This window comes from Carcharhinus amblyrhynchos, chromosome 8, assembly GCF_965287045.1.
Source record: "Carcharhinus amblyrhynchos chromosome 8, sCarAmb.v2.hapA, whole genome shotgun sequence".
NCBI classification, from domain to species: Eukaryota; Metazoa; Chordata; class Chondrichthyes; order Carcharhiniformes; family Carcharhinidae; genus Carcharhinus; species Carcharhinus amblyrhynchos.
In genome coordinates, this window is record NC_137331.1 from 66,260,514 (window position 1) to 66,287,501 (window position 26,988).

Consider the following 26,988-nt stretch of genomic DNA (forward strand, 5'->3'; position numbering starts at 1 on the left):
TATTTGAATCAGTTTTGTCTTACTGTGGGAGAAGTCAAGTGGACTCCATGGCCGGAATTCTCCCAACAATTTCGAAGTGTTGAATTTGCGGAAAACTGGAGTAATTCATGCTGGTTTTTCCGTGAGAGTTCATTCGAGAATCTCCCACACACTGAGCACTGCAGAAATCTCCAGTGTGAATATCTTTGGATTTCAGGGGGCAGAGCCTATTCCCGCTAGGGAGGCTGAAACCAGCGGGCCTCTGTGGATGAGCCTCTCAATCTCTGGCCAGCCCAGGACCCTCGCAGTGCTGGGTCCCAACACCTCCACACAGCCCGATTGTGGCCCTCTGTCCATTTGTGGGCTATCCCCTATCTCCAGCCCCCCTCCCCCACCCCCCCCCAAGCAGGGACGATCCCCACCACCAACTCTCTCCCCCCACCACCCACCCCCCAACAGACTGTGCCCCAGCAGACCACCCTCCTCCCCCCAAACCATCCTGATTGCAGACCTCCCTCCAGTCCCCATTGATCACAATGGCAGGATGGAAGCGGGACACCCCACCCCCACCAATTGCTCCTAGGCCCTGCCTCCAGCAGGCCCTGCCACCTAGTCTCTGCCTCCTCTGCACTTTGGCACTGCCAGATGCCCAACGTGCACTGCCAGGATGCCCATGCCCAGGGGGCACCGTCCACCAAATCTCTGGCGGACCCCAGTTGCCCCCCCCCCTCCCCCCCCACCCCAGTTCACTCCAGCAGGGTCAGGCCTCTAGCTCCCAAAAGTGGGGGGGCTACTGTACAGTGAAGCACTCTGGTAGGCTGAGGGAGGCTAGTGGGCCCAGAGAATTGAGTCTTTTACATATTATTTAAATGCTATTACTAATAACATTTAAATAATATGTAAAATACTATCTAAATGCTAGCCCCACTTCCCAGCCGATTATGGGTGCCACACAGACACCACCAGAAATCCGATCCTGGAAGACACAAGCGTGGCCGAATGCTTACAGAAACTCTGTGAATCTACTGATGCGCGATTCCCTGGCCCGCTGCACTAATTCTTCCAAACAGTGCGATGGGAGAATTGTGGCCCATATTCTGGGAGTTCCTATATGCTGAGTGTCACAAGGAACTGGATACGATTATGGGTTAGACGGGTTATATGCCATGCTGAAAGCTGGTTTTGTTTGTGGACTTGTACTCAGATAAGACTTTTTATTATTATTCATTCAAGGGATGTGGGCATCGCTGGCTAGGCCAGATTTATTGCCTATCCCTGAGGGCTTTTAAAAGTCAACCACATTGCTGTGGATTGGAGTCAGGTAAAGATTTTCTTCCCTAAAGAATATCAGTGAACTGGATGGGTTTTATGACAATCGACAATGGTTTCATGGTCATCATCAGATTTTTAATTCCAGATTTTTTTTTAATTCTAATTTCATATCTGCTGTGGTGGGATTTGCACCCAGGTCTCCAGAGCATTATCCTGGATCTCTGGATTATTAGTCCATTGACAACACCACTCCACTACTACCTTCCCTCATATACTATAAAATATATTCTGTATTGCAAATGGGATGATCTGACCTGAGGTGATGGGGGATGGTGGTTGAAGATCAAGAAACACATGTTTGAGAATTAGCCAGAGTGGGAGATTAAATGACAAAGAGAGTCAAATGTAAATCTCAAAAATGTGTCAAAAAGCTCTATTCTTAGGCATCAAAAACCTCACTTCAAACTGTTGGATGCTTCATTGCTGATCTGAGCGTTGAGGATTAATGTAGAGGCAGAATTCAGGGTGGGATTATCCAAGCCTCAGTTTGGTGGTGAGAACAGAGATCGGAGTAATTTCTACTGGAAAGTGTGGCGGTTGAACACATGATATCTTGCACTGTTCAGTTCATTAATTATGCATCCCCAAGGAACACGTCAAATCATGTGACAGAGTGCGGTGAGGAGGAAGTAGTCTACCTCACGGCTACTGCATAGGCTCCAACTTCCGAGCACCATATTTAACAGTACCCACACAGCCATTCAATCTTCCACTCTGTTCTTTGACTCCCATTCCAGCCTGCAGTCCTACCTTAGTCTCATCACTTCCATGCCCAGCCTGAGTGCTGCATATGCTATGGGCAACCAATATCTCTCGGTGATGATGTGAAAGGAAGATGAAAGTAATGTTTACTGACCCCAAAGTCCAGGAAGATGGCAGATGTCAGCCTCACCAGGCGCACATTATTTATATACAGTTGTGATAGTGAATATTTTTAATTTCCTCTGTCAGGGTGATTAATTTGGAGGGAGAACAAGATTCCAGTGTGTTAGTTTTTTAATGAGCATTTATGAAATGGAAATTGGGTTCACAACTTAGCTCTGTGGGAGGGTTGACCTGCCTTTAAGCCACCATGAAAGTTAGCAAACAAGAGTGCGAACTAATTTTCCGCCATGAGCATTCACCAAAGGTCCTTAGACAGCATCTTCCAAATACACGACCACTTCCATGAAGAAGGACAAGGACAACAGATACATGGGAAAACCACTAGTAAGTTCCCCTCCAAGCCATTCATCAGCCATCTCCTGACTTGGAAATATATTATCAATCCTTCGCAGTCACGAAAATCCTGGAATTCCCTCCCTAAGGGCATTGTGAGTCAACCCACAGCACATGGACTGCAGCAACTCACCATCATCTTCTCAAGGAATATGCAATAAATACTGGCCAACCAGTGATGCCCATGTCCCCTGAATGATGAGAAACTGATTTTTGGCCTCCTGCTTAATCTTGTTTCCCCACATGCAAGATTCCTACTTCTGGGGGGTGCAGAATAGTCAGCCTGGAGTGACTGAAGAGTATAGTGAACCTCTTATGGACAAAGAATCTGTATAAGCTTTTCGGGTGCTCCACATCAATGTATTCTGTGAAACCTTATGTGATGCTGAGAGAGGTGTTAGGATCAATGGTTCCAGGAAATGGGAAGTTACATAAGTGAGACTAATCATTGACAAGAACGTGAAGCCTTGGCCAAGCTTGCATGCAGAATGATCTTTTGTCTGACAGGGAGAACATAAGAAATAGAAGCAGGAGTAGGCCATCTAGCCCTTCGAGCCTGCCCCGCCATTCAATAAGATCATGGCTGATCTGAAGTGGATCAGTTTCACTTTCCCGCTTCCTCCCCATAACCCTTAATTCCCTTGTCTATCAGAAATCTATCTACCCATGACTTAAATATATTCAACGAGGTAGCCTCCACCACTTCAACGGGCAGAGAATTCCAGAGATTCGCCATCCTTTGAGTGAAGAAGTTCCTCCTCAACTCCGTTCTACACTGCACCCCCCTCCCTTATTTTGAGGCTGTGCCCTCTAGTTCTGTTTTCCTTTCTAAGCAGAGAGAATGTTTCTACCTCTACGCTATCTAGCCTCTTCATTATCTTGTAAGTCTCTATAAGAACTAATCAACCAAGTCATTATAGAGCCAACTGAAGGACCAATCCTGTTGCACACCCCTGTTGTGATCATCCTAAATGAAGTGGTGACTTCCGACTCTGTTGATGGGTGAACAAAGCAATAGTAAGAGAACATCACTCAATTCCTACTGTGGATGAAGTCTTTTAAGAGCTGTCAGCAGGCAAAGTATTTTCCCAATTAGACTTAAAGGAAGGTGACAAGATTGTAGACTTTACCGATACAAGAGATTACTATTCGGCACCAATGTGGCAACAGAAATTTACCAACACAAAATCCATAATTCCCAGGAACAGCCAATATCTCAGAAGAGCTAATTGTTCATGAAGCAAGTGGAGAGGAACATAATGAGAGGCTGAGATTAGTATTGACTAGATTGCAGTCAGCAAGAACTCAAGTAATCATAGACAAGTACTTGCTAGGCATGACAGAGCTAATGTTCATGGGGTATAAACACATGAGCAGTGAATCAACTCAAACAAATTCAAGACAGAAGAAATAATAGAGCCACAGGAATAAGAACATGCCAGAAAAGTGAGAAGTTTTCTGGGACTTGTGAACTATTGTGCAAACTTTGCTATCCTGGCTGATCCATTGAGGAAGTTGAACAGAAAGAAAGAAGGATTTAGATTTGATGAAGAACAAAGAGCTGCTGTCAAAGCTTTGAAAGACAGCTTAATGTAATTGAACCCTGGGATACCAAAGAAAGTCAGAACAGTTGCTGATCCTGTAGGATTAGGATCAGTATCAGTGCAAATGCATGCTGAAGGCCTAAGGATCACTGTCCAAATGAGATTTCTGAGATGTGAAGAGGAGATAATCTCAAATGGGAAAAAAAGTCCTGGGTTGGTACTGGCATGGGAATCTGAAAGGTTCCAATGTAGACCTGTTTGGCATTGCCTTTAAGTTAGTAAAGAAGCACAAGCCATTACAGTTGATTTATTTGTCTAACTCCAAACCATGTGGCAGAATCAGCAGATGAACTTTGAGACTCCAGCAGTACAAGAACAAGCTGGTTCACATTGCTGGGAACATGAATATCATTGACCTACTGTCACAACTTCACACAGATCCTTCACAGAGAAGAAAGCAATTCCCCATTGCAGTTTATGGCAGTTCATGTTACATCCAGAGCAATGACAATGCAAGAGAATGAAAGCAAGTTCGACAAAGATCCAGGATGGCATTAGAAAGAGAATTTGGGCTGGAAACTAGGAAAATTGCCCATTTAATGCATGCATCAAGATGAACTGTGCACAACTGGGAAGCGTGTTCCCACAAGTGGCAGGGAGTTGTAGTACTGCAAAAGCTTAGGCGTAGACTGGTGATGATAGCTCATGAAGGTCACTTAGGAATAGCTGGTACTAGGCAAAGCTTCCAAACCAAAGTATGGTGGCCAGGGATGGAGCAGTTTGTCAAAACATGTCAGGGATGTCAATTTGTCAACAGACCCAACTGACCAGAAACAGTACACAGCATACTGCCATTAACTGGACCATGGGAAGATGTTGCAGTTGATTTCTTAGGTTCACTTCGTCAAGAAAGTCCATACTAGTGGTAATTGACTACTTGAGACATTAATATCTATGTACTGTGGTGAAGACTATACCAGTAAAAAAAGGTATCTGCAGTGGCTGAAATATTTGCAAGGTATGGTCTACCGTTCATCCTGTATTCAGACAATGAGCCACAATTCAGCTCACAGACCTTTGTAAATGATATGTATTTCACAGGCATTCACCATCAGAGTGACAATGGGTAAGTGTAATGACTGAACCAATTCTTATAGAATTGGATGAGAACTGTTCACACTGAGGGCAAATAATGGGCAGAGGCACTATAATATGTGACAATGTATAGAGCAACTTCACACAGTACGAATAGGTAAGAGCCCAACTAAGCTTATACAAAATACAGCCCAAGCTGTCAGAGCTGAGGGACATTAGTTGTTCAAATCATGATGCTGAGAAAAAGCATGCTGAAACGTTTCATGCAGGACTATAGAAAAGCGAGACAGTCTTATGCCAGGTGATGAATCATTACTGATGCAGGAGGGTTTGAATAACTTACACCATTTCACCCCAAGCTGTATGTTGTCATTGTCAAGAAGGGAAAGAGTGTGAATGCGCAGTCACCAGAAGGAGTACTGTATGACAGAAATTCTTCATGTGTCAAAAAATATCATGCTGACAAAGGCACGGTAGCAGATGACCTAGATGTAGTGGTTGAGGCAAAGTTGACATCCAGCAATCCAGAGGTCCGAGCCAGCGATACTGATGGCAGACAAACAGCTTGCTATCCAGAGGGCAAAACATTATCCCAGAGGGGATGATGATATTTCCTAACCCTGACACAATGATCTGAGTTGCTGAGACAACTAGCAGACCACTACATGAGAAGAGACCACCATAGCAATATGAATATTTTTATAACTCTCTCAGGAAGTGACATGAAAAATGCAAAGTTCTGGATGTTAAAACAATGGTTTAAGAATAGGCAACAACACCTCCTTCACAATCATCCTCAACACTGGTGCCCCACAAGGTTGTGTCCTCAGTCTCTTACTACACTCCTTATACACCTATAACCGTGTGGCCAAATTCCCTTCCAACCTGATTTTCGAGTTTGCTGATGACATCACTGTTGTGGGTCAGATCTCAAATAATGATGAGTACAGGAAAAAGACAGAGAATCTGGTGAACTGGTGTGATGATAATAATCTCTCCTTCAACATCAGCAAAACAAAGGATGTAGTCATTGACTTCAGGAAGCATAGTGGAGGACATTCCCCTGTCTGCATCAACAAAGCCTAAATGGAAATGGTTGAGAGATTCAAGTTTCTAGATGTCCAGATCACTAACAACCTGTCCTGGTCCCTCCATGCTGACGCTATCATTAAGAAAGCTCACTAACTCCTCTACATTCTCAAGCTAAGGAAATTTGGCATGTCTGCTACATCTCTCACCAACTTTTACAGGTGCACCATAGAAGGCATTCCTTCTGGTTGTACCACAGCTTGGTATAGCTCCTATTCTGTCCAAAACTGCAAAAAACTACAAAGGGGTGTGAACGAAGGCCAGTCCATCATGCAAATCAGTCTCCCATCCATTGCCTCTTCCTGCTGCCTCAGAAAAGCAGCCAGCATAATCAAGGACTCCACGCACCCCAGACATATTCTCTTTCACCTTCTTCGGTCGGGAAAAATATATAAAAGTCTGAGTACATGCACCACCAACTCAAGAACAGCTTCTTCCCTGCTGCATTCAGAGCTTTGAATGGACCTAAGTCATATTAAGTTGATCTTTCTCTACACCCTAGCTATGATTGCAACACTACATTCTGCACTCTCTCCTTTCCTTCTCTATGAATGGTATGTTTTGTCTGTAAAGCACTCAAGAAACAATACTTTTCACTGTATACTAATACATGTGACAATAATAAATCAAACCAAATCAGTTGTCACAGACTGATGCGCCAAAAATCTCTTAGAAGCACAATGGGTATAGCTGCCCAGCCACTTGAGAGAGATTGCAAGCAATACAGGCAGTATCAAGTAAATCTTCAGCAGAAGAACAGGCTGAGAGCTGCACTTTTTCCTTTCCTATCCTTTGGAACAAGAGTGTTCACGCTTTGAAAAGCCAACTCTGCCAGAAACTTCACACTGAACGAAAACCTCATAATTATTGCAACAGCTTCTATATGACTGTATCCGAGAAACTAATCTAAACCAGCCGCAACATTTTAAAGTTTACAACTTAAGGACAATCAAACAACACTTAACCATCTGCTCTTTTATCTTCTTTTATTGGACTCTGGCTCCCCTAATTTCCGATAGCTGCAGATGTATGTGTGAGTATGCGTGCGTGAGTATGCGTGGCAGATCCGAATGATTGCATGAGGGTTGAATGTTTGATGTCATATTTTTATTTTTCTTGGGTTTAGTGGTTGAAACACTTTCTTTGACTCAAGAAAGCTTTGTTTGATTGGTTCCTTTTTGCACACAGCATAAAGAGTTAAATAGATTCTGATTTGGGAAAGGCATATCCCTGTGAAAAAGAAACTTCAACCTTTGTTCTGACCATTCGAGGAGGTTGTACAGAGGGAAGCCAATTCGCCTTTTCTCACCTGATCATAACAATAGTAAAATTTATTCTTCTTTGTTCAAAACCCATGGAACATCGTGGCTTTATTGGATTAACAAGTATCTTAGATCTCAAACATTATTAATCCCTAACTAAATCCAACCAAAACCTTGAGGGTCTGGTCTAGGATTATAACAATACCTATAGAAGCTTTTACAGTCTATTTTTGTTTTTCTGACTAGTATACTTTCAGTTTCAATCCTCTCTTTGTTTATTGGTTTCTTGGTCTTCCTTTGCTGAATTCTAATCCTTAGGATTACTACTTTTTTGACATCCTCTGGTGGAGCAGGCTCAAGGGGCCGAATGGCCTACTCATAAGAACATAAGAAATAGAAGCAGGAGTAGGCTATCTAGCCCCTCGAGCCTGCCCCGCCATTCAATAAGATCATGGCTGATCTGAAGTGGCTCAGTTCCACTTTCCCGCTTTCTCCCCATAACCCTTAATCCCCTTGTCTATCAGAAACCTATCTACCCGTGACTTAAATATATTCAGCGAGGTAGCCTCCACCACTTCAATGGGCAGAGAATTCCAGAGATTCACCACCCTTTGAGTGAAGAAGTTCCTCCTCAACTCCGATCTAAACTGCACCCCCCCCTTATCTTGAGGTTGTGTCCTCTAATCCTGCTATCCTTTCTAAGTGGGAAGAATCTCTCTACCTCTACCTTATCCATCCCCTTCATTATCTTATACGTCTCTATAAGATCCCCCCCTCATCCTTCTAAACTCCAATGAGTACAGACCCAGTCTATTTAGTCTCTCTTCATAGGTAGCCCCCTCATCTTCTGTATCAGCCTAGTGAACCTTCTCTGTACTCCCTCCAAGGCCAATATATCCTTCCGCAAGTGCGGCGACCAAAACTGCACACAGTACTCCAGCTGCGGCCTCACCAGTACCCTGTACAGTTGCAGTAAGACCTCCCTACTTTTATATGCTATTCCCCTTGCTATAAAGGACAAAATGTAAGTCTTAATGTAAGTCTTACTCCTGCCCCTTATTCATATTTTCATATAATTTGACATATGAACAGGCACAAGGAAACCCTGATTTGAGGTTGAAGATTGAGCTTGAGTCAAATTTCTGCCACAAACTTGCACTATCACTATTGGGTTCAAAGCAGATTAAGCAGTCACTCAGTACCAACACTTATCTTCTGGTGACAACACCAATTGGAACATAAGCGGCTTGGTATGGTGACCAGAACAGGATAATCCAAGGACAGTGATTATGGGGACACGTTTCCTTTTCCTATGAGTGATGTTGATCATCCACCTCATCAAGCTGATCTCACAGAAATGCACCATCAAAATCATAAATCTAATCACAGTTTGAAAAGATCTTTGTATCTCAATGAAAATTTCTGTAATTTCACTTCAACTTGTCTGTTTTCCCTAAGAAATGGCTTCATGCATTTACAGGTTTTAGAATAATTTAATTGAAAGTAAAGTTTTTATTTAAAAAGCAAAAAATCTGTAGTATTCAATGGTTTGTTTAATTATATTAGTCTGGTAACTGATCCTGGTACACTTGTTTGATTGCTTAATTCTGTGGGTGGAGTGATATGGTTAAGTATTGATACCAGACTGGGAAAGTTCCATTAAGGATCTGGACTCTGAACCGTGAACGTGTGTGTGTCTTTTGGAAATCCTTTAAGTTCTAAGATATTTATGGTTCTGTAAATAAACTCTTTGGATTTAGAACTAGAATCATCTCTGCATTGTGCTGAGATAAATAAAATATACAGAAACCTTTACATATAAAAAAAAATGAACATTCATGCCCAGCTAGATTCCAATAGGGTGAATGAATTTTGCAATGCCAGGGAGCAGGCGCCCCCATAGAGACCTCTTGTGGTGGTAACTGATGAGTTGAACATTTAAAAAACAATGCCCCTATTGGTTAATATACCTGTCCAAATTCTGCATAAGTGCCGTGCCCTTATTGTCACATGTGTGGAGTCAAACACACCCTAGACCTGGGAGAATCCTGTAATCAAGGAAAACTCTGTCACCCTTTGCGTCTGCAATGCAGTATCCATCTTGCATACGATTAACTGCCCCAACCTTGCAAAAAAATTGGTCACTTGACGGGTGCAGCTGTGTGCTGCTCTCTAATTCTAAAAGATCAGCTGCATTGCCTTGGAGTGACCCACGAGTGAGAAAATTGAGGGCGACGGTCACCTTCATGGCCGCTAAGAGGGTATGCTTCTCGAGTCACCTTGGTGTCGTACTGCAGGGCCTCAAAATTCAGGAACCACCCCTGTGGACAGAAACAGCTTCCTCTGGTATTACCACTCAGTCATGTTCAGCTATGTTACCATATTCCTGTACACTTTGATTGGTACTGCCTCACCATTTGCTGCTTTCATCTTGCGGGCGGTTGGCATCTTAGGTCCTCCTGCCCTTTGATTCATGCATGTGCAAACAAGGCATTTTAGACTGCAGCTGCTGTGTCTGTGGCCTCAAAGTGCTAAAGTACATGACAAAATGAAGAAGATTTGTTAAGGGGAAGACCTGACTGCTGAAGGCTCTGAGGTTGCAATGGAGGGATATGTTGATGAGAGATCAGCAGCTGTGCTGGCTGTGGCTGGCAGAGCTGCCTCATTGTACTTCCTCCCTTAACTTGTCAGCAGGCTCTGCAGTTTTAAACACTAGGAAGAAAGTTGCTACACTCTAAAGGCACAGTCCTTCCAAACTGGCAGAAGTGATCATGGCTTGAATGAGAAGATGTGTTTTTAAAAGTTCAGCCTCAGACAACAGCCAGGAAGATGGATGGAGATAATGGTCAGGAGGAATATTTTGTGATGGAGAGTAAAGACAGTGCCATTGGCTTTATAGAAGAAAAACTGTGTTCAACAAATTGGAGTTTTTTAAGGGTACAATTATTTGGGTAGATAGAGGAGAACCATGAGATGTAGTATACTTAGATTTTCAAAAGGCTTGTGATAAGGTGTCACACAGAAGGTTAATACACAAAATAAGGGCTGAAGTTGAGGATTATATATTAGCGTGAGTGGAGGATTAGCTAACAGACAGAAAGCAGAGCAAAGAGATAAATAGGTAATTCCAAGTTGGCAGATTGTAAGTAGTGAAGTGCTTCAAGGATCAGCTATTTACAATCTATATTCATTAAAAAACATCATGAAATGTGGCATTTACTGTCTATCCCTAATTGCCCTTCGAATGAATGGCTTGCTATCTATCAGCTATTTCAGAGGGCATTAATGCCTTAAATATGGAGATAGAGAATGATGTATTAGATTCTCTGATGATACAGTGTTAAGTGTGAACTTAAGGTGTGAAGAGGACATACTGAGGCTGAAAAACAAGTTGAGGGAATAGGCAACAAGGCAACAGATGGAGTATAATCTGGGGAAGTGTGTACGTCACTTGGTAGCAATAAAAAAAGAATATTTTTAAAAAGGTGTGAAAATTTTAAATGCTAATATTAAGAAGGCCTTAAATATACTTGTACAACGAACACAGGAAGTTAGCACGCAGGTAACAGCAAGCAGTTAAAAAAGCAAATGAAATGTTGGCCTTCATCAAGCGATTGTTTATAGAGTCATTGAGGTTTACAGCATGGAAACAGGCTCTTTGGCCCAACTTGTCCATACCACCCTTTTTTTAATCCTGAAGTTAGTCCCAGTTGCCTGTGTTTGGCCTATATCCCTTTATACCCACTCTTTTTAGAAGACAAAATCGTACCCACCTCTATTACTACCTTTGGCAGCTTGTTCTGGACACTCACCACCCTCTGTGTGAAAATATTGCCCCTCTGGACCCTTCTGTATCTCTCCCCGCTCACCTTAATCCGATGCCCTCTAGTTTTAGACTTCTCTACCTTTGGGAAAAGATATTGACTGTCAAGCTGATCTTTACCCTTCGTTATTTTAGAGACCTCTATAAGATCACCCCTAAGCCTCCTACGCTCCAGAGAAAAAAGTCCCAGTCTATCCAGCCTCTCCTTATAACTTAAACCATCAAGTCCCGGTAGCATCCTAGTAAATCTCTTCTGCATTTTTTCTAGTTTAATAATATCCTTTCTATAATAGAAAGGATATTATTAAACTATTAAACTGGAACTACACACAGTATTTCAAGTGTGGCCTTAGCAATATCTTGTACAACTTCAACACAATGTCCCAACTCCTGTATTCAATGTTCTGACCGATGAAACCAAGCATGCTGAATACCTTCTTCACCACCCTGTCCACCTGTGACTCCACTTTAAAGGAGCTATGAACCCGTACTTCTAGATCTCTTTGTTCTATAACTCGTCCCAATGCCCTACCATTAACTGAGTAAGTCCTACCCTGGTTCAATCTACCAAAATGCATCACCTTGCATTTATCTAAATTAAACTCCATTTGCCATTTTTCAATCCACTGGCCCAATTGATGAAGATCCTGTTGCAATCCCAGATAACCATCTTCACTGTCCACCATGCCACCAGTCTTGGTGTCATCTGCAAATCTACTGGTGGGTAGCACAGTAGCACAGTGGTTAGCACTGCTCCTTCACAGCATCAGGGACCTGGGTTCGACTCCTGGATTGGGGCACTATCTGTGTGGAGTTTACCCGTTCTCCCCGTATCTGCGTGGATTTCCTTCAGGTGCGCTGGTTTTCTCCCATATTCTGAAAGACATGCTCGTCAGGTGCATTGACTTGAACAGTCGCCAGACTATGGCAATGAGGGGAATTTCATAGTAACTTCACTGCACTGTTAATGTAAGTCTTAATTGTGACCAATAAATTATCTTTAACTTTACTAATCATGCCTATTAAATTCTCACCCAAATCATAAATATACATGACAAATAACAGTGGACCCAGCACCGATTCCTGAGGTATACCGCTGGCCATAGGTCTTCAGTTTGGAAAACAACCCTCTGTCTTCTGTCATCATGCCAATTTTGTATCCATTTGGCTACCTCAAGCTGCATCCCATGAGATTTAACCTTATGTAGCAATCTACCATGTGATACCTTGTCAAAGACCTTGCTAAGCCCATAAAGCCAACATCAACTGCACTGCCCTCAATCTCTATTTTCTTGGTTACCCTTTCAAAAAAACTCAATCGAATTTGACAGACATGATTTTCCACTCACAATACCGTGCTGACTGTTCCTAATAAGTTCATGTGTTTCTAAATGTAGATCTTGTCTCTCAAAATACCTTCTAACAACTTATCCACTACAGACATGAGGCTCAGTGGCCTATAATTCCCAGCCTTTTCCCTGCAGCTATTCTTGAATGCAGATGGCACAGTGAAGGTTCACATGATTGGATCCTGGAATGAGATTGTGGCCTTGTGATGAAAGGCTGAGTAAATTGGGTCTATAATCTCCAGTGTTAGAAGAATGAGAGATGATCTTATTGAAACATGCAATATTCTGAACAGGCTTGACAAGGTCGGCGCTGAGAGGTTGGCTTTGCTGGCTGGGAAATGCAGAACGTAGGGCACAGTCTCAAGATAAGGGGTTGACAGGACTAAGGTGAGGAGAAATTTTATCACTCAGAATCTTTAGAATTTGCTACCTCAGTGGGTTGTGGAAGCTCTATCACTGAATATATTTAAGGCTTAGATAATAAAATTTTGGTGTCTCAAGGAATTGAGGGATTTGGGAATTAGCAGGAAAGTTGAGTTGAGGGAAAGGATTGGCCATGATCATGTTGAATGGAGGAGAAGGATCAAGGGATCATATGGCCCACTCCTTCATCTCTTATGTTTCTTATGATAATGCAGAGTAGGAAATGGAAGGTGGAGGTGAGGGTGAGGTTAAGCAGATAATAGCTGCAGAAATGTTGTGTTGAAAGAAGACCAAAGGATTGGCCAATGTGATTTTGAGAGTTATGTTATTCGTGAATTGGGGGAGTTTTTTTGTCTGCGAAAGGTACAGAAGAAAATAGGTTTGGTAGTGGTGGGGGGCAGAGTGGGGGAAGAATGATACAAGTAACTGATCAGAGATGACTTTATCTGTGACTCTGTGGGAGTAACACAGCCACATGAGATTCAAGTGCTGATGTTGTAGATTGTGGAAATTCAGAATGCTGGACGTCTCAAACTGTTTGCAAAGTTAGAGCAAACCTTACGCCTAAATAGCAATTTAACAGACAGTGGCACAAACCTGGAAGGTGCTTTTCTCCTGGTTTAGCAATCGGAAATTCCCTCCATATATCTCCATCGTCCTGATTCTCATCCAACCAACGGTTTGCTGGAAGACTGATGACTCGTCCAGTACAAAGCTCCTTCAGTTTTACATCACCTAAAAACCAGCCAGGGTTGCTTGAACTATTGTCATGGCCAATGCGAATTTTGTATATCTCTCCGAGGTCAGTCAGAATAATCTGAACAAACAAGCATGAAAGGTACTTTCGGGTAAATCATTTCAGTAAGCTACAAAATATTATGTAAGAATGTATCCAATACTATGCTTAAGAAGGTGTTTGAGCCAATGTAATGCTGTCTGAATGTCTCATGTCTTACTACATCAAAAAGAGGTTGAAGTCAAAGCATAAATTCAACGTTTAGTCATAGATCAATGCGAGGCAGTTTTCAAAAGGCTGTTACCTAAACCATAGTTGTCAGCAACCTCCAATGGATAAATTATAAGAATAGTTTCCATTTGTTTTCTTACTTTCCAACATAATATGTGGTGGCACAGTGGCACAGTGGTTAGCACTGCTGCCTCATAGTGTCAAGGATTCAGTTTTGATTCCTGGCTTTGGTCACTGACTGTGTGGAGTTTGCATGTTTTTCTCATGCCTGCGTAGGTTTCCTCCAGTGCACTGGTTTCCACCCACAGTCTGAAAGACGTGCTGATTAGGTGCATTGACCCAAACAGGTGCCAGACTGTGGCGACTAGGGGAATTTCACAGTAACTTCACTGCAGTGTTAATGTAAGCCTTACTTGTGACGAATAAATAAACTTGACTTTATAAGGAGTACCCCATTGGCTGTAAAGCAGATTGAGGTATTTTGTGAAAGGAACAATATAAATGCAGGTCTTTCTTTTATTTCTTTGTTGCTGAAACATTCTTTGCTTTGGAGTTTACAATGTCAGCATTGTAGCTATTGGAGATAATCTTGGAAACACATGGAATTGTACTGCAGATGCACCAAGATTCCTCTTGGTAAATTTTTCTGGGACACCTCCAACCACCGGCAATTTCCAGTGGGAGAAGACAGCTTATGCAGCAGTACATAGGTCAGGTATATTATTCTGAGTCAAGCCATGAGCTGAGTAAACAGTAAGAATGATGCATATTTTCAAGTTTTAAATATTGGTGGGGGGGGGGGTGTGTCAATATGATTTTATTTAAGAGAAACATGTTTTAGCACATTTTTCAAAAGTTTAAAATAAAGCATAATCAAAATATACCAATACAGGTTGTTACCAACATGACTATCATTCCCAGTACCAGTCTGTCACAAAAGTCTTTGTTGTTCATTAGCTAAATATTTGATGTGACCCTTTGTGCTTTGCAGTTAAAAGATTTATTTTTATTTGCGGGTTTATGAGTAGATGGTCAAAGCATGACACATCCAGTCTGTTAAATAATTTATAAGGATAGAGTGAAAATGTGAATCACACAGAAACAGAGGATACGCAAGTTTAAATTTAGTAAGTTGACAAGAACTTGTTTCTCCAGAGGGTTCAAGTTGTCGGAAATGGTACTAGCAAAGGTCACTAAAGTATTCAGTTAAAATAGATCGATGTACAAGTAGAGGCAGTTACGGAAACAGAATGATTGAAGGGTATAAAGACCTCTGAACAAGGGATAGTTTAGTTCGAGCAACTCGCCTTTTACTCTATGTTCTGATGTTAAGAATGAAACAAAATGGGTTTGGCATTTGATGGACCTCACTTTAACTATGAAAGGAGTCCACTCGCCCTCTGCAGATTAGGTGCCCTCCCTCTGGCTCAAAATAATTGAGGGCAAGGCTGGCACAATCTTGGCACAAATGTTGAAATCACAGCCTATGCAAATTTGTTGCCATTGACTTTGCACATTTTATATTTAAAGTTTATTTATTTATTGATGTCACAATTAGGCTTACATTAATATTGCAATGAAGTTACTGTGAAAATCCCCTAGTTGTGACACTCCAATGCCTGTCCAGATACACTGAGGGCGAATTTTGGCCAATGCACCTAACCAGCATGTCTTTTGGACTGTGGGAGGAAACTGGAGCACACAGGGAAACCCATGCAGACACAAGGAGAATGTGCAGACTTCACACAGATAGTGACCCAAGCTGGGAATTGAACCTGGGTCCCTGACCTGTGAGACAGCAGTGCTAACCACTGTACCATAGTGTGCTGCCATACATGACCTCTTTCCATTTTTCTAAAATGCTTAAAATAAAAACACATAAATAAAGCACTTTTATAAAAAATGTGATTTCTTTTAATTGAAAATACATTCAATTTTATCAATTTGAATAAAACTTTAACCAAGTGTTAATATTTGTAAATATTCAATGTCTAAATTCATGTTTCTTTAATATCACAAGATATGTTTCCTGTTTGTACTTACATTATATTCCTGTATTTACAGTTGAAAAATGTTATATTCTAGCTGCAGACTCAATGATACTTAGGTTTACAGGGAATCTGGGGACCCAATGCCACAAAATCATGATAAACACTGACGTGTGACTAAACAGCAATCTTGTCATGCAACACAGATTAATAGAATTATTTGTAGCAAATTAAATGATCTATTTAATAATCTCAGTTTAAACTCTCCAATGTATGTGATAATTTAAAAGCATGATTCTAATGTTCTAAAGCTAGATTTAATGAGTATTTATCATCAAAAATATCTTAAATGTCAACCTTTCATCAAATAAATACATAGTTTAAATGATGCTGAATGCTTTATATCGACTATATATACATATTGCCAGTGATCCTTCCATGCATTTTTGTGAATTTGGCCTTTAGCCAGGCTGCTTTCCTGTCAGATCTCATTTTGTATTGCTATGTCACTTAATGAAATGCTCCCAAGTTCATAGTTATCGTCCCTATATGCCATGTTAAATGCTGTCAGTTACAAGACACTCTATCACAATTCAGTCACACGGCAATGCTATGCCAGCTTAAATTGTTTTTTCCAATCATCCTATATGTTATTAGAATGTTAGGAGAGGATATAAATCTCCTTTGAGTGTTTGAATAAATTCCTTATCATTTTTTACAACAGCATATTGTCGTAAATACGACATTTCATGCATTTGAGCAGAATTTCAGCATATCAAAATAAATTATCTGAAATCTAGGCTGAATTTTTGGTCCCATGTACAGGCGAGCTTGGAGGTTGACAGACACAGAAAGTAGCACTGCCAGCTGGCATGACTGTTTTCAACGCAGCATCAGCCAGACACCCATCCCCCACCTCAGGCCATCTTCCCGGTTATAGGATGGTAGGCAGAAGGATTACCTGCCCACAAATGTCCAACTGCCTGAAAGCATCCTTCCAGCAATGGAAAGGGATGTCATTGCTCCAGGCAGGCTTTGAGGCCCCAACCACTCACCTGGCCAAACTCTGGCTGCAGGTTGTCCCTTCCTCATCCATGTTGCTGGCCTGACTGTTGACACCAGTTTTTGTTTCAAATTTGGAGAAAGGTTGCTGCAGGATGGAGGCTTCTCTCCCACTCACCTGCAGACTATTCTCCAATTGGTCCTACAGCTTCGGGAAGTTGCCCACCATTTTTAATTGGCTGGTGAACCTGTCAGCAAGTGTCAGATTAATTAGTTCAGGGAAAATCACTTCAAGGTGATTGTTTCCCACAGAATGTATGGTCAAGATCTTGATTTGACCCTGAGGGTCTGCCCCAAAGCTCCAAGCCCTGCCCCTGTTTTCACACACAATATGATGGAAATTTTCCATTTTGAGGCTAAGTGCCATGGCAAGGGCAGGAACATGGAGTGTCTCCTGCTGCGGAAGTTAATGGGAAAACAGGCCAAATCTTCTGGCCCCTACTTCATTAATTATGCACCAGGGTGTTTTATGCCATATTCGATGGTGGGAAGGCCTGGATAAATCAGTTGGACTTTAACCTGGTGTTGTAATACTTCTTACTGTGTTTACCCCAGTCCAACACCAGCATTTCTACATCATGACACATATTCTGCCATCCTTTTCCTGTGCCATATTGAAAAGGCACCCAACATCTCTGATCCACTGTTGAACAAAGAAGGGGGACCTCCTGAAAATAAAGATGGAACCTTGGGAGCATGCTGAGACAGGAAGATGGATGTCCAAGAACATGTTAAGATTGGAAGATGATGCCCTTCAGGATACCTAATCAGCAAATGCACACCCAACCCAGTACTGTGGTCATCCAGGGTCCAAGGTTGCGAGCAGCCTCCATCCTGAACTCTGGAGACAATGCCAGGCATTGTTCAGGTGAGTCTCAACAGCTGCACATCTCATTGTTCCAAATGTGTTTCACGCTGGCATGTTTTCTTACTAGCATTGTGGAGAGTCTGGCATGAAGGGTCAGGCCTTCATCTCCATCCCAGTAACAAGATGCAAATGTGGTTTATGCCGTCCTATGGTGCGTTTTCCGACCCGCCATGGTGGACACCAGTGAAAGGTCCCGTTGTAAATTCACAGCGGCATAAAACCGATTTCTGGGCGTCCCATCGTATCCACTCCCCACTCACACTGGCAGGAGCTTGGGAGAATTCTGCTCATTAAAAACAATAATAATGATGACTGGTTTAATAGTCTAATAAGTCCAGCAATCATTATTCCCTTCAGAAGTTCCCAGGTTTGCACAGCAATAGCCCAGAAGTGCAAATTTCTCTGGGAAATTGTCTTCCATTTAGAATCATCTGAAAATGTGATTTAATTTCAGATGGTTCTGACTGTGATACCTCGATAGTTACCCAGAAATAGTTAGAGAATTAAAATTTATTCTAGCCTTTGGATACTATTATGTAGACCCATGAGAACCCCCCTAAATCCTAAGCTATCCCTCCCCCTTACTAGATATAAACATCCTCCCCCCACCCCCAGGGATGAAGTTCCACCCAAAGGGATTGCACATCCCGACGGGAATTCCCAATCCATGGGACTCCCCCACCCTGACCGTTCTGCCCTTCCAAGGCCTGGCCAAACCTCAGACTCCCCCAACGATCCCTGATCCTCCAACCTCCCTCCAATGCCCCTTTCATGATTTCAACCTCTGAGTACCCCTCCCAAGCCTGACATGAGCCAGCCCAACACCCCCCAAGGCCTGACCCCAACCTCCCCTAACCATATCCCCTACCTCTGATTACTGAATTCACCCCCTACCCTAACCCTGACCTCTGACAACCACCCCCCACAGTCTCTGATCACCTCCCATCACTGACCCCTCCCAGCTCCAGTCCTCATGCTTCCAACATCCTCACCTCAGTCCTTGACATTACAGAACATATTTTAAACATTTTTGGAAATGAAATATTTTAGTTGAGAGAAGTACTGTACGAGTTATCAATCCTTGACTGGAACCTCACTTGACGAGGAGATAAATCGAAAAATAAGTATGGAGGTCAGCATACTGATTTGCAACTTCCATGCATTCCAGATCGTTAAATTTAACACGCTGTAAAACACATAACTCTGCCAGACTGTGTTAATACAAAGTTAGAACAATTATGCATCTCTTCCTTGGGGCTTTTCCCTACATGGTCAATTCTCTGTAAGTTACAAGCTGAAAATGTAACTATTTTTATTAAGAGCTTCCATTTAATGGACCATAGAATCCTACAGTGCTGAAGGAGGCCATTCGGCCCATCAAGTCTGCACCGACGACAATCCCTTCCAGGCCCTATCCCCATAACCCCATGTGTTTACCCTGGTCAGTCCCCTGACACTAAGGGGCAATTTAGCATAGCCAATCCATCTAACCAGCATGTCTTTTGGACTGTGGGAGGAAACCGGAGCACCCAGAGGAAACCCACGGAAACACGGGAGAATGTGCAGACTCCACACAGATAGTGGCCCAAGTCGGGAATCAAACCCAGGTCCCTGGCACTGTGAGGCAGCAGTGCTAACCACTGTGCCATTTGCTGCCCTTAAAGATGGCCTCATTCCAATCCCCATCCAACAGCCTGCTCTGAAAATTCTGCTCACACTTTGACAGCTGTGACAAATTCCACTACAGCAGTTGAGGCAATCGATAATGTTCTAAAACATTCAACAAAATTCTAAATAACACAACAAATAACATTCTAAAAAGAAGTGAATTCACACTATCTCGCAGTATTAATAGATCCTTTACAACACTTCCAAGGCTCTCGATCCGGGGTGGGGTTCTCCATCCGCGCTTGCCTGAAAACCAGAAATTCCTGCCCGACTTCAATGGACCGATACATGGTCTGCCCCCCTCTCCCCCGCCATACACTAAAATTATAGCAGTGGGATGGGAGAATTCCGGACCAGACCTGTATCCACACCTTTAACAAAACCTAATCAGTTTTTCCTAAGGCCACACCCTACCTGTGGACTAGGTTTTGCTAAAATATATTGATAAGTTGTTAAGATATATTGGTTGCAACCAAACAGACTAACAAAGAGGGGTGAAAGCATTATCTCCGCCTATCATCAGGGACAGAGGTAATTAGTTGGAAGTTGCTGCACTAGTAACACAAGTCTCAGTTTTCCTGTACTGACCTGTTGTATGCTTATGAGGTTAGCACAATTTGAGATTTGTTGGAGAGTTCCATTCTCTGAACAATGTCTCTTATTAGGAGTTCACTCATTAGCAGTCCTGCAGCTGCTTAAATAGCATAGTCTGTTTTTGCATGTGAAGAAGAACCTTGCTGCAACATAACCATGACCAAAATGGCTAATTAGTCTAGCAGCAGGATGGTTCAAGTTAAAACTAGGGCACTAACAATAAAATTGTACCATCGGAACAAGATCTTCCTTCCTACGAATCATTGTTCGATGGCAAGATATGTTGCTAAATGTGTCTGGATGGAGATGGCAATGCATATTAATTCCAATAGCACTGCTCAATGGTCCTGGCTGCAATGCCATAAATAGTCAAGCCAACACTCAAAGCTGCACACACTATCCATCCCAAGTTGCTGAAAAGTGGGCCATCTTCTTGGAACTGCTGCAATGATGCTGCTACTGGTATGATGCTTTGACGTAGGAAATTCCAAAATTATGATTCAAAAATGAAGTTTGATTTGTGTTTTTGACAGGAAGGTGAATCTGATGGTGTTCCCACGCCATTACTGCTCTGAACCCTCTTGCGGTAAAGGATACAGGGCAGGCAACTCCTGTTAAAGTAAAGTTGGTGATCTGCTGCAGTGCTTCTCCTGCTACTATTGTACAGGAGGCAGATGGAGAGGGTAGACATTGAGTTCAATGGTGAAGGTGTGCACAAGCAAACTTTTTACTTTGAATGAAATTGTGCTTTTTGAGTGTTGATACTGCTGGATCCATCCAATTATCATCGAATCCGACAGTGCAGAAGGAAGCCATTCAACCCATCAAGTCTGCACCAACCACAATTCCATCCAGGCCCTACCCCTATAACCTCATGCATTTCACCCTAGCTAGTCCTCCTGAGATTAAGGGCAATTTAGCATGGCCAATCTACCCACCTGCACATCACTGGATTGCTAAGCATTACATACACACCTGAGGTGAAATTTGCAAAAGACGCAGGGACTTTGAGCAGTCAGGTGGGCCACTGGTCTCAGAGTACGAACCTCATATAATTGCAGTGGTCTGTTCAAAGAGATTAATTTCCCCCTTTATATAATTTCAGTATTCAGATAAAATTGCAGTTCAGAGCAACTGGTATCAATCAGACTTAGAAGCACTTTGCTATCAAATGGCCTTTGGCATCGGATAAAAGTGATGAACAAGACGTCTTGTGACTGGAGGCATTTTGCGAAGAATCTTTGTGATTTTGTTACCAATACAACAGGCTATATCGCTGGATTTTCAAAGAGCTAAGAATTACTACTCTTGAAGACAAGTCTATGAGAAAAAGGAGTAATTGTAACTGAACTGCCATTTGATTGATTAAGGCAGCTGGAGCTGGCTTTTTTTCTTCCTGAAATCACCAGTGTCCTGGCCAGCTTTATGGCCACATAGAGAGTGAGGCTTATCACCATAATCCTACCCCATAAATTCTCCACAGAATTTTCCTCCTAAAATCACCAGTCCAGAGAAAAGTGCTGTAAGCCTGCTTTACAGCAATTAAATGGAGCTACGTGAACATGGCCAAAATCTCCATATTGTTGCCCTTAAATCCAATTTCAAACCTATATTCTATGCCACATGTAAGTATGATGGAATGAGCAATATAGTTCATACCGTGAAATAGAGAAGCAGATAGAGATTTGATGGGGCCATCTTTGTTGAATGATGGCAAACTCTGATGGACATCAATTTTTGCTATGTTGTGCTTTGGAGCTTCTCTGAAGCTATCTGTCATTTCTAAAGATTACAAGAGAAAATACTTACATCCCTCAAGGGAAAACCATGTTATACTCATTAATCAGAGTACATTCTCCTTACCCCTACTCTTCTCTCTGACTTTTAAGTGATTACCAATGGAATCATAATGTCAACTCCAAATCCATATGCTTTTAGTTTTGCTAATAATCTCTGATGCAGAACTTTATCAATTGCCTTCTCGAAGTCCATATAGATAATATCCATAAATACTTCCTTCTCTACCCAGTTAGTGACTTCCTCAAAGAAATGAATTAGGGCTGGAATTCTCCAACCTCGTCCACAACTGGAATTCTCTGGTCCCACTGCAATGAATGGCGATTTGGCTGTGACCAAATTCTCCATTCTTGCTGGCAGTGATAACAGGGTGTGTAAGATCAAAGATTTCCAGCCAAGATCTTTGAGATTTGTCTCAACTTCAGTTGTTTTATTTTCTCCCCAATTGTTATTTTTACTTCCATTGAATACAATAAGTCATCCTCTGTCCTTGATTGATCTTTAGGTTCTCTTGCGCCAATGGTTGATAGTCCTCTTCCGCTACAGTAGTAATAATTAGGACAAAGAATTGTACTGGAAATACAGAGGTCACCCTCTGGGTCACTTGCTAACATGACAATGGAAGATTTGCTAATTTTCAATAAGGTACCTACCAGTTTCAAGTTTTCTGTGATCGACTATGGTTTCCTTAATTTTGTTTTAGTCCCAGTAAGAACCCTATTCAGTTAGGAAGCACTGACTGCCACTATATCCCATTTTTGCCTGGCTGTCACATCAATAGTGGGTGTTAAACAACAAGGAAAAAAGCTGTCTCACCATTTTTCACCAGTTTTGACTGCTATAAATAATGGCAATATTTGTCTCACAGAGAGCACGAGTCACAAATTACTGATGGCCGCGACATACAGTATTATCTTTTTCACAAGCATTAACCACCATCAGTGATATTAAGATTACAAGTGATGAAATAGCCCCCAGATATCTCAGCTTTTGCAGACACTGAATTGTCAACCCAGCTAATATTCCAAGTAATGTGTGTTTAATCTCTCATTATGATTCTGTGGGGTCTTGTAAATTATAATGCAGTCTGATCTTAGAGAAATATTGAATACAATATTGTGATATACAGCATAATAACAAATATGTGCAAAGCTCATTAGACATCCAGTTCCAGTCAAATTCAGGTCAAAGTTTGATAATGTGCAGCATTCTTGACATTTCTAAGTAACACTCGAGATGCTAAAGAAATTTTAACTTGATGGTAGAGCACAGGGAACCTATAAGTGTAGCATGTTTGTCAGTGACTTTTTTGTAACTCAGCCACTGCATTTACATCTGATTTATGGGTTTCCTGACCAGGGGTTGAGTAGCTGTGGTGATGATCCACATGAATCAATTTCAACTTGGGTTCTTAGAAGTTACACCGCCAAGATGACAGTTGATCGATGTCCTAGTGAAAGAATAAAAGAAGGAACTGTCAGAATGGAATCCCAACTTTCCAAGTTTGCGTCTCGCTTTAGTGTTGCTTTCCTGGATGTGATATTGGAAGCTCTAAGTGGCCTGCGGGAAGATACTGTTCCACACTGACAGAGAGAGAAGAAGCATCTCACCCGAAAGCCAAAAGGCACAGCTGGAGGTTGCTGAAGAGGTGACTAGCTGGAGGGGAAAAGAGGGAGCGGGGGAAGGGGGTTGGGGTGGAGATGGGTGCCATGCTTCTGGACTTACTGCCAAACATGGTTTACTGATCTAATCATGCAAGTGAGGATTGAGGATCCTGGCAAACATGGTAACAATCATCTGTGTGATGAATTATAGGTGGCCACAAGGTCACAGGGCAATGTTCTCCACCATGTGAGAGATGAATTGATCCAGAATGGTGGCTTCTGGCAGGTCTGCCAGTGTACCAAGCATGATGGTGTGCATTGTATCAGCGCTCTTCTTGCCTGAGTCCCCTGCAGCATAACCCACCCATGATCTCGCCGCCCTTAGTGGATCTGATACATCATTTACCCTTTCCTCCCTGGCTTGGTTCTTGCCCTGTGATGCCCAGTAACTCACCAGGTACTGAATCCCACCCTATATTAGTTCTTAAAAGTTCCCTGTGACCAGTATCTGAGCTGGTGGTTGAGACTATAAGAAGAAGTGATGGCATCCTCACAGTTGCAGATGATGTAGAGATTTGGGTTACGTGACTGCCACAGGTGACTACCTAGAAGTTGGTGGAGGTAGTGAGATGTGGTCATGATGCTATTTGTGTTGGCAGGGATGTATGGGAGAGGTAGAGCTTTGAAGAAAAAACAGAAAATGCTAGAAAATCTCAGCAAGGTGTCCAGACTTGCACCATTAGCTCTGTTCTCTCTCAACAGATGCTGTCAGACCTGCTGAGATTTTCCAGCATTTTCTGTTTTTATTTCCGATTCCAGCATCCACAATAATTTGCTTTTATCCTACAGCTTTTGAAGGTTAGCAATGAATCCTTAGACTGAGAAAGTGCTGTTGATTGAGTGACCTTGGTGATATGGTGTTTATAGCATGTTATGAATACATTCACTCATCTTAACCACATGTGTGATGTTATTACATTTTTTCTGGCATTGCTGCCATGTTCTTGGCGCCAAACTCTGAGCATTCACTTCTTTGGCCATATGCTCATATTGCCTTCCCCAGGTCATCCTTAAGGGCTTCTTCTCAGCCTGCAAAAGCTCTCCATTTCTCACCAGTACTTTCAATGCCATTTCAGTGAATCTTCCCCTTGCAATTGTAGGATAATTATAGCAAGGCAGCTTGGCTAGAGGAACTATCAGTTTCTGAGCACTCATATTCAGCCAGGTTGTTTTAAGGGTTCATAGACTTTGCTGTGTCCAGTGTGCTCAGCTGTTTTGGGGTATCAAGTGGAATTAATCAAATTGGCTGAAAATTGGCATCTATGATGGTAGGGACTTCAGTTGAAGATTGAGATAGTTTGTCCACTTTGTACTTCTGGTTGAAGATGTTTGCAAACACTGTAGCCTTGTCTTACTCTCATGTACTGGGCTCCATCTTCTTTGAGTATGTGGCTATTCATGGAATCCTCTTTTCCCTTTAGTTAGTATTTGTCTACCAGCTTTTCTGACTGGATATGGCAGAACAGCAAAGCTTTAATTAGATCCAAAAGAATTGTGAGATCACTTAGCTCTGTCTGTAGCGTTCTGCTTCCAACATTTAGCATGCACATGTCACATTCAGTGTTGTAGCTTCACCAAATTGACATTTCATTTTCAGCTATTGCTCCTGACATGCTCTCCTATACTCCTCAGGGCTGCTAGTGTTAAGCCATGTGGGTACAGATTGTGGTTGAATAAACATTTCTGCTGATAGTGCATAGTGCCTCATCAATGTCCGGTTTTTAGTTGCTACATCTGTTCTGAACCTATCCATTTAGCACAGTCAGAGAGCTACATGGTAAAATGGAGGTTCCTCTCAGAATAAAGATAAGATTCGATCTTCATATTGACTGGTAGCCACGTCTACCAAAACTGTCTTGGACAGATGTAACCATAATAGGTTGATTGGTGAAGACAAGATTAAGTTGTGTTTTCTGTCATGTTGGTTTTCCTACTACCTGCCATAGGCTCAATATCGCAGATATGTCTTTCAGGGTTCAGTCAGTTCACCAATGAGTATTGAGCACTCTTAGTGATAGATGTTACAGTCTCCTACCTAGAGTACATTCTATGCCCTTGTTACTATCAGGGTTTCTTCCAAGTGGTGTTCTACATGGAAGAGTACTGGTTCAGTGAAAACAGTAAATGGAAATCACAAGAGGTTTTTGAGCCCATGTTGGACTTGATGCCATAAGACTGCACGTGATTCAGAGTTGATGCACAGGATTTTCAGGGCCACTACCTCCTGACTCTATAGCACTGTGCTACCACTCCTACTGGATCTGGCCTGCCAGTGATACAGGATATTGCCAGCAATAGAGATGGAGAAGTCTGGGACATTGGCTGAAATGCATGGTTTGATGAGGTTGCTTCTTGACTAGTCTGTGGAACAGCTTTCTCAATTTTGGGGCAATTCCCATGAATTAGTGAGGGGAGCTTTGCGGGGTCAACTGGCTTGTATATGCCTTTGTCATATCTAACCCAAAGGTTGATGTTGGGTGATCAATCCAGTTTTATTCTCATTAATCTTTTTGATTCAATGTAACTGAATGGTTTTCAACCAGTTCGGATGACAGCCACATATAGATCAGTCTAAATAAGGACATTAGTGAATTGAGATGGGTTTTATGAGAATCCCATTCTTCATGGCCACTTTTACTAATACTAACTTTGTATTCCATCCTTAGATCATTAACTGAATTTAAAATTTCTAACAGTTGTGGATGGATTTGAACTCTTGTCTCTGGATCATTAATCCAAGTCTGATTCTGTTTTTTTCCCTATTTTCACTTCCATTAGTGTCATGAGGTTATGACCCTCTACTTTTGAAAAAAACTGATTTTCAAACTTTCAACTGACTGGAAGTTTTGCATTTTGAAATGAGACAGAACAAACTACTTAAAAATGCAAGGTCAACGTTTAAGGTGAAAAAGCAAACAAACCACTCTCAGCAGAGTGTGAACGCAGACATGTTCTATTATTCAAGGATTCATTGAAACTCATCACTGTCTAAGACAGGCTTTAGTCAATCTGTTTGCTTGCAGCAGAGGTAGGGATAGACACATTTCCAGTTTTTTTTCTCACTCCAGGGACTGATCAGCAAATTTTGGGAAGATATGTTTTGTCACAATTTTAACTCAATTTCAAAAGAAGTTGAGATATTAAGAGATATCTGCTGTGCAAAAAAAAACATTGTCATATTTCCCTTCCCTAGCTCCTCCTTCAATCACAGACTGCCTCTTTCACGATCATTACTGAGTCTATCAATAGCAAATGCAGACGAGAAA

At 42.0% G+C, this 26,988-nt stretch overlaps 1 protein-coding gene across 1 annotated transcript in view; it reads right to left on the reverse strand.

The window, feature by feature from the left end:
• The window catches only part of LOC145346377 (oxygen-regulated protein 1-like), a 208,018-nt gene that overhangs the window by 44,096 nt on the left and 136,934 nt on the right, over positions 1 to 26,988 (reverse strand). The window contains exon 28 of the mRNA XM_080193537.1: positions 13,712 to 13,931. Within this exon, the coding sequence (XP_080049663.1) occupies positions 13,712 to 13,931 (220 nt within the window). The remainder of the gene's footprint in view (positions 1 to 13,711; positions 13,932 to 26,988) is intronic.